Raw genomic sequence first — 12890 nt, 5'->3', positions numbered from 1 at the left:
GGAGGAAATTGCTACAAAGGGTCCAGCCTCTCTGCCACTTGGTTGGATGACATGGAAGGGGAAGAGGCCACACCTCAAAAAAGCAAAATCATGTTTTGTTTTCTCTCAGACAGCAGTTTTCCGCTGTAAACATGTGGCTAAATAATTAAGACATGACTTAATTCCTGCAAAATTCCCTTAAACTTCAGCACTGAGGAATAGCACAGAGCACACTGCAGAGCCTTAAGACCCACAGCAGGCTATGTGCAGAGCTTTCCTTTTGCTGTTCAGTGCTGGGATGCAGTATCCTTGCAGCAGACCAGCATCATGGCACAATCATGCCTTTGCAAAAAGAATCAAATCCAACCAGATTTGCATATGCTGAGATACAAATATCACCTAATTCTGTTCAGTTTCTCAGTACTGACTGCTGGTCTGCTACACAACTGTAGCCCATGAGCTAGAACAGGCTTTGCCAACAGCGAGCACCACCACTCCTGCTGGGACCACTGGGTGAGGTACAAGAACGATGCAAAGGTGGGCTACAGGCACTCCTGCCGGTGAGCCAAGAGAAAGTCTTTCCAGTCATTTAGCGTGGAGTTATGTGTTTCTTATTACACACACACACAAAGAAAACCATTGGTCTGACTTAGCATTGGTTTACAGGAAATTTAAGTTCACAACAATGAGACAACTTCATCTTCTGTTTCATAGGTGCCGTTACACAATAAAAGGGGAAGAAATCCAACACAACCTTAAACATCCCATAGAGCAGCAACAGAGGTTTCAGACTGCACCTCTTTTCATGTTGGTAGTCCAGTGACATTTCTCTGTGTCCCCAAAATGTGAGCATAATAAAAGGAACCACATAAATCTCTTTTGTCACAGAAAGAGGAGCAAACTGCTGACATTGCTCAGCTTGTTCTGTTTCCATGTGTTGATCAATGTGTATTTTATGGTTTTATTTTAAATGTAAGCTACTGCTTTCTAATTTCTGGTTTTTTATTGTTGTTGTTTTTTAATTGGAGACTAACAAAGTAACATTACCACAAAGCGATCAAAAACACAAATACTATAAGGATTTCAGTAGGTTGAATTAGTTATTCTGTAGAGGAAGGACTTGATTTACAAAGAGATTAACGAGGCACTTTTCTAAGCTGCAAGAATGAAAACTCAATGTATAATGCCAAGCAGCCTGCTCAGGTTCTTAGGAACACAGACAACATAAAGCAGGGACACCACCTCAGATTACTGCATACAACCACTTAAACATTACTATAATGTAAACATAATTTAAAATCATCAAATGCATTTCATCAACATCATATTTAAAATAGGAAATTTCCAGTTTCTTCCAGACAATTTCTCTTGCTCGGGTATAAATTCATAACCTCCTAATGTGACAGAATGCTACTTATATCAGGCTGTTAAAACTCTTTTGTGGATTTTTTTTCCAACAGAGAGTGCACAAATATTCACTCCCATGTGGAACTCTTGTTAGCACGTCCATTTTTGCCTGTGGTCTATCTCAAGGAAAATATCAGAAGCCATTAGAAATATTAGAAAGCATCTCTGATGGTAGTTTTGTTCTTCTGTTCGAGTAAAATATATGTCAGAAACTTGTAGAAATTGGATTTGGAAGCAAAAACTAAGGTAAGACTAAGTAGATATGCTGTGTAGGAGCTTTGAATGCAGTAGGCTCTGTCAGCGTACAGACCATTCTACACATCATAGAAATGATTACGATCAAAGACATTTAACTCTAAACATTGCGCCCCAACTGTTTTAGTTCTGAATTTCAGAGAACTCAACAGGCAAATCTGACCGTCATAAAGTACAGAGCAGGAGAGAAGCCAAGCCAAACTAAAACAAACGTTTTCTTCCAAACAATTCAAAGTTGGCAAATTTAAAGTTCCAGTTTATACCTTTGCGTTGACATCTTTAACAATTTCCATGGTAGCATGACCGGCCAGATGAAGGCTGCAACTTCCAGGATGCACAAACAGGAAGTGATGTTTCTCAAATACGAACGCTGCTGCATAGTTAGCTCTGACTAAAAGCAGTAAGGTTACACCTCCAGTTTCTTGTGGTGGGTATTTGCCATTTGTCTTTTCATTCTCCTGAATATTTTAACACCGCTCTTAAGAGTTGGTAACATCACCTGGTGCGAGTTACGCTCTGCTTCTGTCACAGTCAAAACTATTCAGCAGGCTTCACCAATGGACTCAACAGGTCGGGAGAACAGGAACCTCTGGCATACGTAACAAGACTACTGTTAAACTATCCAAACGTTCTGCAGCCCATGCCTAAAAATTCAGGTTTTAGTTGAGATGTTCTTTAAACACATCAATCAAAACAGTCATTAATACATGGCAGCTTTGGATTTGGTAACCTTCAACTCCAAGGCAGCACTGATCTTAGAAGCAACGTACTGAATTCAATCCTAACCAGAATCCCTCTTCTTCCTCTGCTTAAAGTGCACTTCTGTAAAAACTGAAAGTCTTCAGCAGACTCAACTTTGATAATCGATTCTAATGACAGCTTCATAACGGCACAGCACAAAACATACACTTCCAATGCTTATTGGGGAACGCATCTGAATATGTGTTTTTCTTGGAAAAAAGTACAAAACAAAACAAAACAAGCCCAGTTTCCTGTTCAAAATACATGAAAAAGAAAGCAGAGTGTGCTATAAGAAAGTTACCTATGCACTGGGAGCACAAAGAAATTTGTACAGATCTATATGCTGTGCTCTAGATAGAAATGCATCCTTGCTCAGATATCTAAAGGATAAATGTTATCCTCAGATTTCTGTGTAAACCCACATAATCGTTTAAGGCTTTGCCTCCTTCCTGGATTAACTAATGTACAGTTAACAGAAAGAGTTCCACCTCCTGTCTTTTACCCAGGGGGGGATATCCACTCTCCTGTCTTTATCTCCAGTGTATATTAAGAAGTCATGGAACAGTTGTGTTTCCAGAGCAGTGTCACCTCAACGTACTGATGCAAGACAAAACTTACTCCAGTAGATGGAAGTGAGTATCAAAACACTGCAGAGAAGCGGAAATTCCAGTTAGAAAGTTCAGTAAGTCATCTCCTTTCAGACAGAGAAAACTCCTTTTACTCAGATGAATAAGTGTTCACCAATCACTTTGACTGGCCATCGTGTTCAGAAGAGGTGAAGCAATGGACCATGCTCCTCAGCATCATGCTGGTTACTGAAGTGACCGAACACACAGAGCTCAAAAGAAAAGAGTAGGCTGGGAAGGAAACACTGCCACACAAATATGAAATCTTTTAGCTTTCAACAACAACAAAACAAACCGAGAGGCTGGGGCTGTTCAACATGGCAACAACAACGAGCGAGAACTGGATATGCAGGAAAATAAAACTACACGAGATAAGTTCCCCGGTCATTCTATTTATAGCTCCATTTCTCTGTACACACTCATGTGTAATGAACGCGAGAAAGCTGAAGGGGCACCAGAGTGGGTGTGTTTCTCTTCCCTCGAAGTGCCTCCACATTACAAACTTAGCAGCATTTCTGCTTATCACTGCTCATTAGTGCCCTCTGTTGCTTCTGACGAAGACTTGTCTGTTTTCTTCGATTTCCTCTGCAGCTGCTCCTGTTCCTTCTTCCGAAGCTTTTCCCTTTGCTTTTCCATTTTCTCTTGGGCTTTGCGAGCTTTCTCCAGGGATGCTTTCATTTCCTTTAGCTTTTTTTTAACGATCGCCCTGTCCTGGGATGACGTCATACCAAGAGCCTGAGATAGGGAAAATAACATTTAAACAGATTTTCATATGGTTTAATCTATCATCAATTCTTTCTATTTTTTATATCCTGATAAAATCTCTTCTCAGATCACAACTAAACAAATTGGTGATACTGACTACCGAAGTCAAATTTTAATTACATTTTACAGTTCTGAACTAGTTTCCATCCTTTTCACTTATAGAATATTAAGGGAGAACTCACTGTAACCAAAGTTCTACTATATTCATTTCACAGAGGCAACGAAATTTGCCTGAGGTCACCTAAGTCTACAAAGAACAAGACTCCCCAATTCTCACTGCTGTTCCTTAGTCAAAAGTGCCCTTACTGTCTTCCAAACTTTTTGGTGAAATTTCAGGAAGGAAACGCTGAACTTTGACATTCATATTTGCTGAGCCTCCCCCAACTCCTTATAATTATTTTTTATAAAACTGGGCTCATACTTTCACTGCGTGAGCCAATGCATACTTATACATCAGAACTGTATTTAATTCTATCACAGTACAATTGGTGTCCAGCTTTTGACTCCAGTATCACAGTATTCAATTTTATAGTTGCTACTTCTGGTGTATTTTTATTAACAATCTTCTATGAATCGCCCTGTTGTAAAACAGAGCTGGATGAGAAATGTGTGCATGCAAATACCACTTGCATATGGTCCTTTATGATTTATGCAGTAAATACAGGTACACTATACCTACACAGAGTCTTCACAAAGCAAATTCTCTCTGTTTCTGAAGCCACTGAACCTAAGTAAGTGCACACAAGAATTTCTCTGAATGCTGCTGCGGCTTTCTACTCTGTGCATGTTGCTCAAGTCTATCATCATTCTACACAGAGAAGCCCTCTGCTTTCTGGCAGAATTCTTCATTCCTTGATCTCAAGTGACAACAAATAAGACGGTTAACCTCGCATTCCACTCCATCAGTTACCTTAAGCTTACTCCCATCCAGTTGAAGGAGATGCTCCCCATTAATGTTTTGGGCGCTGAATTCAGAAACGTACTGTTCAAGGTTCAGGCTCATTAACCAGTGGGAAACCTGCTGTACGCTCCACTCCTGAACAGCCCGGTTCTGGCACTGGCTGTGTTTTGGAGACTGTCCATCATCGAGGATCTGTGACAAAAACGGACCGTCTTATTATTAAAAGGGTAACACTGACCACCAGCAGCATATTTCTGCACAAACTAGCAGCGTCAGAACTGAGGTACCCCTACCACCATTATACTACTGTAACAACAAATTAACAGCGCTGCATTACATCTGTATCTAACCAGGTATCTAAGAATTGATGCAAGGTACATAACAAGATTCTGTTTATAAACAGGAGAAAAGAACTGGCACTTCTTTTAATCCAAATGGGTTGAAATGGCCAGGTGGCACAGATCTAAGCAAATGAAGCTCCCACTCCCTCACAAGATCTTTATCCTTCAAGTTACAAGGCTTATAATGAATAAAGTGTATTCTGCAATCCACTTCCCAGGTACATTCATTGATCTTTATTGTGTATTTAAGCTGCAAAACAAGAAATTTAACAAAAAAACAACCAAACAAATCAACATAAAAGACCTCACAAAAACCATTCAGAAATTTAAAGTGGTGACACCAAACAGCCAGCGAGACTGATGTTACCTATAGAAGACTATGAGATGACACAGGAACAGTAAGGAACACACAGCAATCCCACAGCCTCCGCCCTGCTCTCCACACATTGTGCTGCCCAGGAGAAGAGCACAAAAAACACCAGGAGAGGCAGGTGGGCCTTCAGCTGCTTCAGCCCTCAGTGTCCTCTCTGTCACTTCCTTCCACCCAAGGGAAAGCTGGTGGGGCTTGAAACAAAAGCCACTCTGTGGAAATCCTGGCCAGCACAGCAGCTGCTAGAGGCTGCTGCAGCTGTCTGCTGTTAGAACAGCTTTACCGCTGGGTTAGATGATGCTGGGAGCTCTTTCAGCCTCTGGCCATCCATTTCTCAGGGATGGGGAAAAGACAGTTCAAGCACAATCTTTTCCTTCTCCAGCAGCCAGCAGAACCTCAGTGCAGCTGATGCTTGGCCTGGTGGGTGTGCTCTGGCACCAGCCCTCCTCCCCCTTCCAAAATACCACAAAAGCTGCAATTTGCCATGGCCTCGAAAGGAGAGGGGAGCTGAAGACAAGGCAGGAGGAGCCAGTGACAACTGTGTGTTGCGCTCGAACAAGGGGAGTTGCCACACAACACAGTGAAACAAGAAGTGCAAAACTGCAAATGAGACAGTACATTGCCACGCGATGGTCACACAGTTCACCACAACAGCACACTGGTATCTCACCTCATCATCAATCATATCCAGGCTCTGAGTGAGGGAGCAACAAAGAAATGGGAAAGAAAAGCATTATAGAAACAAAATACAGAACATGTAACAGCATGTAAAAGTTTGGGCAAGGGTAGCACCAAGATTTGCAAACAGATAAGGCTACTCAAAAAACAGAGAGATTTCTTAGAAAAAAAATTACTTCCAGAAAAAGAGAGGTTATGTTGAAAGCTCAGCACACACAGGATTTGGCAGCTAAGCCAGAGATTGTGCCAGTGAAGCCCCGTAAGCTCCTGGTCTTGGCACACTGGAACCAGTGGGACCTTGCCTGATGGCTCCAATTGCAAGAGCAAAAACTACTTAGAAGACAAGAGACCACAGGACCTGGGTTCCCTCTCTACCCTTTCTTTTCATTCTCCTTCAAATAATTACATGAGGTCTGCCCAAGAACCATGAGTGAGAGAACACTCGCAGCAATGCACTACATCAGGTCCAAGAGGCAACCTCACCATGCCTGGGTGCAACTCAGTACAATACAGAGTACAGAGAAAACCTGTTCATTTTTACAGACATGCTCAAGCATGGAATTTTAGAAGCGTCCAAGTAGAAAGAAGCCAAATGAAAGCATCTTCCAACTCCTAGCTCTGCTTAGTTACAGTGGGAACAGGGCGATGTCACAATAAAATGTTTGATAAAACGGGAAGGAAAATGATAAAACAATGAAAAGTATTATTAAGATAGTATAAATACTAAACAAAGTATAAATGATCTCTTTACTGTTCTCAGTAATTTACAGTATGTGCAGTCTCCTATCTACTACTCTTCTGTTTCTTCTAAATGTTTACCCCTTCTAATCTGCAGTAAGTAACCGCTAAAGAACAACTGGCCTTGCAGACTTCCATTCTGGCAAACAGGGTTGGCATGGAATGACTCTCATTCTTTAAACCTGTGCAAGATGTGACAGCAGTAATAACACAAGCTTGTCACTGAAAAAAAAAGGAAGCCACAGATTCTTGAAGTTCCTCCTCTCTAAAAAAAAACCCCTGGCTCAAACCGCAAGTGAAAAATACAAAGTTCTTACTCAGCGTTTCTAAGAGGACAAATATATGGGTTTCCTGAGTGCACAGGAGGTACAGTAAGCTGTTAAACTGCGCAGCTTCACTGACAATTGAGCCAAACAACAAGTATCTTAGAAATGCGTTTTCAATATATTATATTCCACTTAATTCTGCTGCTAATTCATGGGGTTGGGAATGCTTTTTCACATTATCACAGGTCAAAAGCCACCTGGTTGAAGAATCAAACTCAAAATCCACTGTGTATGTGCAAAGCAAGCACAAAGAATGCAAACTGGATTGACACATACACACTCTAATCACTATATACACACTGAGGTACAGAATAAACAATAACTGCATGTACTGGTCATTATTATTTTAATACATCATGGTAAAAATAGTCTAGGTGCAGGTGCTTTACATTTCAACCATGTTTATCTAATTACCCTGCATCTTTATCATCTCAAAACTGTCTCAATTATGTCTATTTTAGTGCATGTATACATAGGTCCACACGTACACATACAGAACGCAGGAACAGTGTACTGAAATGCATGAGGATAGAGCAGCTCTTAAGAAACCAGCTGCATTTAACAACAATGCGTAACAATCCTACAGCAATACCATAGGCCAGCTGTTTAAAATAATTATTATATGAACAATAAAAATGAAAATACTAAAGCCAAGATTAATTCATTTACTTCTCCCTTTATACTGCCTAAAACCATCCCTTCATTGCTTGAGTCATTATCAAGACAAATGCTGTAGGAGAAAGAAGACAATCATTTCCCACCTTAAACAATTGCAGCAACATACCTCATCTGACGATAGTGCTAAGGAGTGTGAGAAACCTGGGGTTTTGGGTTCTGCTCCTAAACCACTCAAATCAGCTGAACTTGTGCTGCTGGGACTGAAGTCATCGTTGAACGTGAAATTCTGTAGGGAAAAAAGATAATTTAGAATAAACAAATGATCTCAAATGTGCATCTAAAAGGGTAACTGCTTTTCTGTCTTCCAGGTTGGCACAGTTCAGGAGTGATTTCAATCGCTTACCAACCAGTTAAAATACACACGAGGAAGCTTAATCTTTTGTACTGCTAATGATTAATAGAACATGCTTTATGCTTTACCACTGCGTGCCTCAAGAGACTGCTCTGCCAGCTTAATGCCTCAGTAAGTAGCAAAGTGGTGTGAAAGCAATTCATAGACTTGCACTTAGGGTATCAGATATCATCATGGAGCTAAGTTATTGCTTTCACTGGTTGATCAATAACACGCTGCTGTCCTTCATATCTTTAGGACAAGCATAGCAGTAGTACAAAGAATAGGACAGAGGATTAATCGGCAGAGGGAAGTGAAAACTGCTATTAAAAGAGCAGGGAGAACATCTCGTGAACTCATTCCTGATTCCTCCCTATCCTTCTAGAAAAAATGAAGTTGAAAGCAAAAGATACATTTGGATGCTGAATGTTAATTAGTGAAGTAATAACCACAAAACAAAGATATTTTTTTTTTCCCCTAGGAACTTAATAACAAGCATCACATCTTCTAGCAAAGAATAGCAAGAGTATACGCCTTTTTCCAGGAATGCAGCAAAGTGATCACTAGAAGAATACAAAAATTAACACTTTAAAGTGGAAAAGCTGGATTTGAGAACCACAACAACTGAAATCTAAAACAAGTCACCATGAAATTTCACTTCAGTTGAATAGACAGCTGACAATACAGGGACATTTGTTAACTCTTTCTTGACCTCCAATTTCTCCTCTATCATCTAAATAAGTAACAAGTTTGATCCACCTCTGTCATTCAGTTTTTAAAATTGGATCCAAACATCGAAACCAAAAAGAACAATAAAAGAAGTTATTCTTTTATTCCCCCTTCTCCCCAAATCTGATGTATTTTCTCTCATAACAATAAGTCTTCTAAGAACACCAAGTGTTGGTCCTCGTGATGTCTGATGGTATTCCAACTAAATAGAGGCATTGCGCTGCTAAATAGCAGCATAGATATGGGAAATTTAAGAGCTTGCAAACTTAACAGAGGACAAGAAACAATCGAGAAGCCCTGCTCTTCAGTTTTCTCATACCTACTTTCAGAATTAACGTCCTGCTTTTTTCATCTCCTTACAGAGGACAAGAAAATCTGAACACTTTGAGCTTGCATGGCATCCTCAGGCTATGAGTTCAACAGCTCCACCTCCTGCTCTATGAAGAACACCTTTTTCCTCCCAGCTATTCTGATTTTTATTTCACCTCTCTTTTGTGTATGTTTCACATTTATGATTAGCTTCAGCCTTTTTCACTGTCTATGGGAAACACACAAGATAGCCGAGGCCTGCTAATAATACTAATAATGGGAGAGCAGGACAAAGGAACGCAGAACAAAACAACTTTCACAGCTTAACAGCAATTGTAAGAAGGGATGTTTTTTCCCATTTCAACATTATTTTTACTCAGTATTTGTTTAACAGCATGATCAGGATTGCGTGTCTAACCCCCATCTGTATTATCAAAAGAAACTGAGTAGCTGATTAACTGATTCAAATTCCTGTATTTAAAACTGAGCACTATATCTGTTTCTTCTTACCAGAGCAATGCAAAAAGGAAACTGTTACAAGTTATAAAAGGATAAAGGCAGAGAAATACTTTCCAGAAGTGAAAATACACAAGAAAAAGCAAGTACAGTACTATAACTAAGGGTTATATAATGAGTTATCATGCTGAAACATTCATGCACATAGAAAGGAATCACACAGCTGTATTAAACTGCAGTAGTTCATATTTATAGTTTGAGCATCTTCATATATAGAATTAAATCCAACATCCATGCATGCAAGACAAGCAGATTTCAGTACTGAGGGAGAAAAAGGCAAATGACTGACAGCATACAGCATTTCTTCACTTGCAAACATCTCATCTGATTACATTAAGAACAGGTAGGTATTCCTGCAGTCAGTCCTGAAGAATGCAGAAGAACATATCTATAACTGGATACACAAATCTAGCATTTGTCCAGTGGATCCAAATGCTAACTTCCACCGGCACCACTCGTGTTTGTTACAGTACGGCACACCACGGTTAGTTTACTGAATTAATGTACATTAAGAGAAAGACAGAATAAAAAGGTAGAATGTGGAATGGTACAATAATGGAGATGCTCTGTTCAGATGAGCTTTTACTGTACAATGAACACCATGCACTGTTTATTGTAGTGTTAACATATTGGCCCGTTCTTCTTCCAGAAACACGAAGCCAATTATGCCACTCAACACAGTGGGAATAAGGTAGCTCTTATTTTCTACCTTTGACCCTTTTTTAGCTGGGCTTATGTTTTCAGAGGAAGGTTCTGTTGAGCTGGTAGGTGACGGCAGGTTGCTAGAAGAATTGGATCCCTTGCCACCCTCTCCATACCGTGTGAATGGTACACAGTGTGGGAGAGAGGAGGACCGTTCTGTTAAAGGTTTACTGTTGGCTGATTTCTGCAGCATCTCTCTGGTGGTCCTGCGTAAGAGAAAGGAGCAGGAATTTGTGTTAGAGTCTAGAATACAAAAACATGCTACAGAGGTAGTTAATTGTACAAAAAAATGACATTCTGTGTAACTGTGACTAATCACCACAGTGGCACGCAGCTGCTAACAGCATTCTTGAAATCTCTAACAAAAGAAGGAAAAAGTGTGGTTTTTTGATTTCTTTTTCTAACTCTAGCTCTCTCAGATAACACGCATATAGCAAATGGAGACAGATGCCTGCACAAAATGCCTGTGTCCCTGTGCTTTGCTGTGAACCAGCTCCAGTCAAGAAGCCTCATGAAGTGCTGGTACCACTAGGGCTTGGTATCTCAGCATGGTCAGACTCAGCACTGACCCAGGCAGGCTCTGCTTCCCTGACAAACCTGGCTTGGATTTGGAGCACAGGCAGAAGGAACCAGGTGCGTATGCACACACCTACATAGATGTGCCTTTGTTACAACAGCTAAATACTGAGAGATATCTTGTTGGTTTTCATTTGTTTGTTTGAATTAAATATTAAAAATACAACTAAAGGAAAAAAAAAAAAAGAAATAAACATTTGATATTATCAGCTCATCCTTTCATAGTAACAGTATATAAATCTTCCCTCAGCTTCTAACTTATGGTCAGCTTCTAAATCATTATGAACTTAATAACAAGCTCTGTGTATTGGGAAGCTTCTTTGCTATATGGATGAAACGGAGGCTGCCAGAGCCCCCAGGCAGCAGGGCAGGACTGAATCCTCACTCCCTTTGGCTACTTAAATGTAAATGTATCCTGTGCTCCAGTACTGCTTGAAGAAGACAGAAAGAACGACATTGTCCATATCACCTGCAGCTCCAGGATAAGGAATATAAGAGTATGTGCTTTCTACCTAAAAGAGGGGAATATGTTTATATATTTAACATCAGTGGTAGACTTCAGAAATAATTCAGGATTTTCTTCTACACATTTTCAGTTGTTTTTTGGTGTTCCTTTTTTGTTTGTTTTTGAATGGCAAAATAATGCTTGCAACATATATCTGACAGCGTGACTAATTCTACATCAATCTCTAATGCTCTAATGGACAAAGATAATTATAACAGGATGCTGTCTTTTCATCATCATCTTCCTTCTTTCAAAGTGCTCCTACAGCTTTGGACTGTAAAGAAAACATCCTCAGATTTTTCTCAGGCAAATTCTTTGGAGTTACTAACAAAGGAAGTGACAACCGGTGTTTAAAAAGTTACACTGAAACAACAACATTTCAGCTTACAGAAGCACAGCAAGGATTATAAATGCTCATGAATTTTGAGTTTCAAAGTAGTATTGAAGTTTGTTTCTAGTAACCGCATCCAAACTCAGAAATATTCAGTGACAAACAGTGCAAATAGCTGATTTATCAGAGGGTCTCATAAGCAACTGATCATCCCATGCTGATATCTGCTTCCTCTAAGGAAGATATCTGCTGTGTTTCATTAACACCAGTAATGTACTATGAGGGTATCAGGAACATAAGTTCTGTAGAGGATGCTTCTTATAAAGAAGTGTACTTTCCTTCTCCCTAACCTGTATGGTACTTAAATGCCACCTGGTGTTAATGCCCTGCTAAGGGCGCTAGCTGCCTTACAACTAAGCACAGGTGCAGTGTGTTTAACAAATCCCTTTTTCAGTACGGAAGTACAGCAATGAACCTTAACTGAAAGGCACACTGCAAGCAGCAGAATGACTGCTACAGTTTGTTCTGACACCAGCACAGAGATGCTGACTGCTATAAGATCACCGAAGATCCTGCCAGATATGTGCAGAATATGAGTGTATGCTGTGCTAGAACAGGAAACTTGCAATTCAGTACAGTATGCCTGAAGGCTTATGTCAGAAGTCTAACATTTCTTCTGCTTCTGTGATTTTAAGGAGACTTGTCCCTGGGACTCCATGTGTCAGACTGTCAGCAAAGCTCTCCAAGCTGCTACAGTTTTTCAAATGCATACATTTTTGGAATATGAACTTGTGAACTTTGCTTTCTTTCATCGTGTGTGCTTTATTTTGCATTATTTTTTGTTCAGAAAAATTTAGAATTGCTACAACCTTAGGACTTTCAGAATATATTGCAGTTGCTTAGCACTTCTGATATGTACCTGAACGCTTGCCTCTCATACCTGGAGCCAAGTAGGGCCCCTCTGGATGGGATTGTGTCAGACTCATCACTGAACAAGGAGACCTGTATTAAAAATCTACAACATCCTTTGTAGATAAGATTGCTTCCTGCCATTGTGAATGCTCATTTATTTATTCAGAGGCCAGA

The 12890-nt window shown here is 40.1% G+C and overlaps 1 protein-coding gene across 7 annotated transcripts in view; it reads right to left on the bottom strand.

Annotated features, from left to right (window-relative positions):
* Positions 1-977: 977 nt before the first annotated feature.
* Positions 978-12890, bottom strand: part of PPP1R9A (protein phosphatase 1 regulatory subunit 9A) — a 120698-nt gene continuing 108785 nt past the window's right edge. For 3 of the 7 annotated variants that reach the window (XM_015853603.2, XM_015853602.2, XM_015853604.2), the window contains exons 16-20: positions 10400-10598; positions 7912-8031; positions 6056-6079; positions 4684-4866; positions 978-3743 (exon numbers count right to left, since the gene is read on the bottom strand). In XM_015853603.2, coding sequence (XP_015709089.1) covers positions 3531-3743; positions 4684-4866; positions 6056-6079; positions 7912-8031; positions 10400-10598 — 739 coding nt within the window. In that variant the 3' untranslated portion in view covers positions 978-3530. The remainder of the gene's footprint in view (positions 3744-4683; positions 4867-6055; positions 6080-7911; positions 8032-10399; positions 10599-12890) is intronic. The other 4 variants (XM_015853605.2, XM_032443143.1, XM_015853606.2 and 1 more) reach the window with 3 other exon arrangements.

Source organism: Coturnix japonica, chromosome 2 (assembly GCF_001577835.2).
Source record: "Coturnix japonica isolate 7356 chromosome 2, Coturnix japonica 2.1, whole genome shotgun sequence".
Lineage (NCBI taxonomy): Eukaryota > Metazoa > Chordata > Aves > Galliformes > Phasianidae > Coturnix > Coturnix japonica.
Note: the sequence above shows the minus strand (reverse complement) of the source record. Positions and strands in the feature narration are given on the sequence as shown.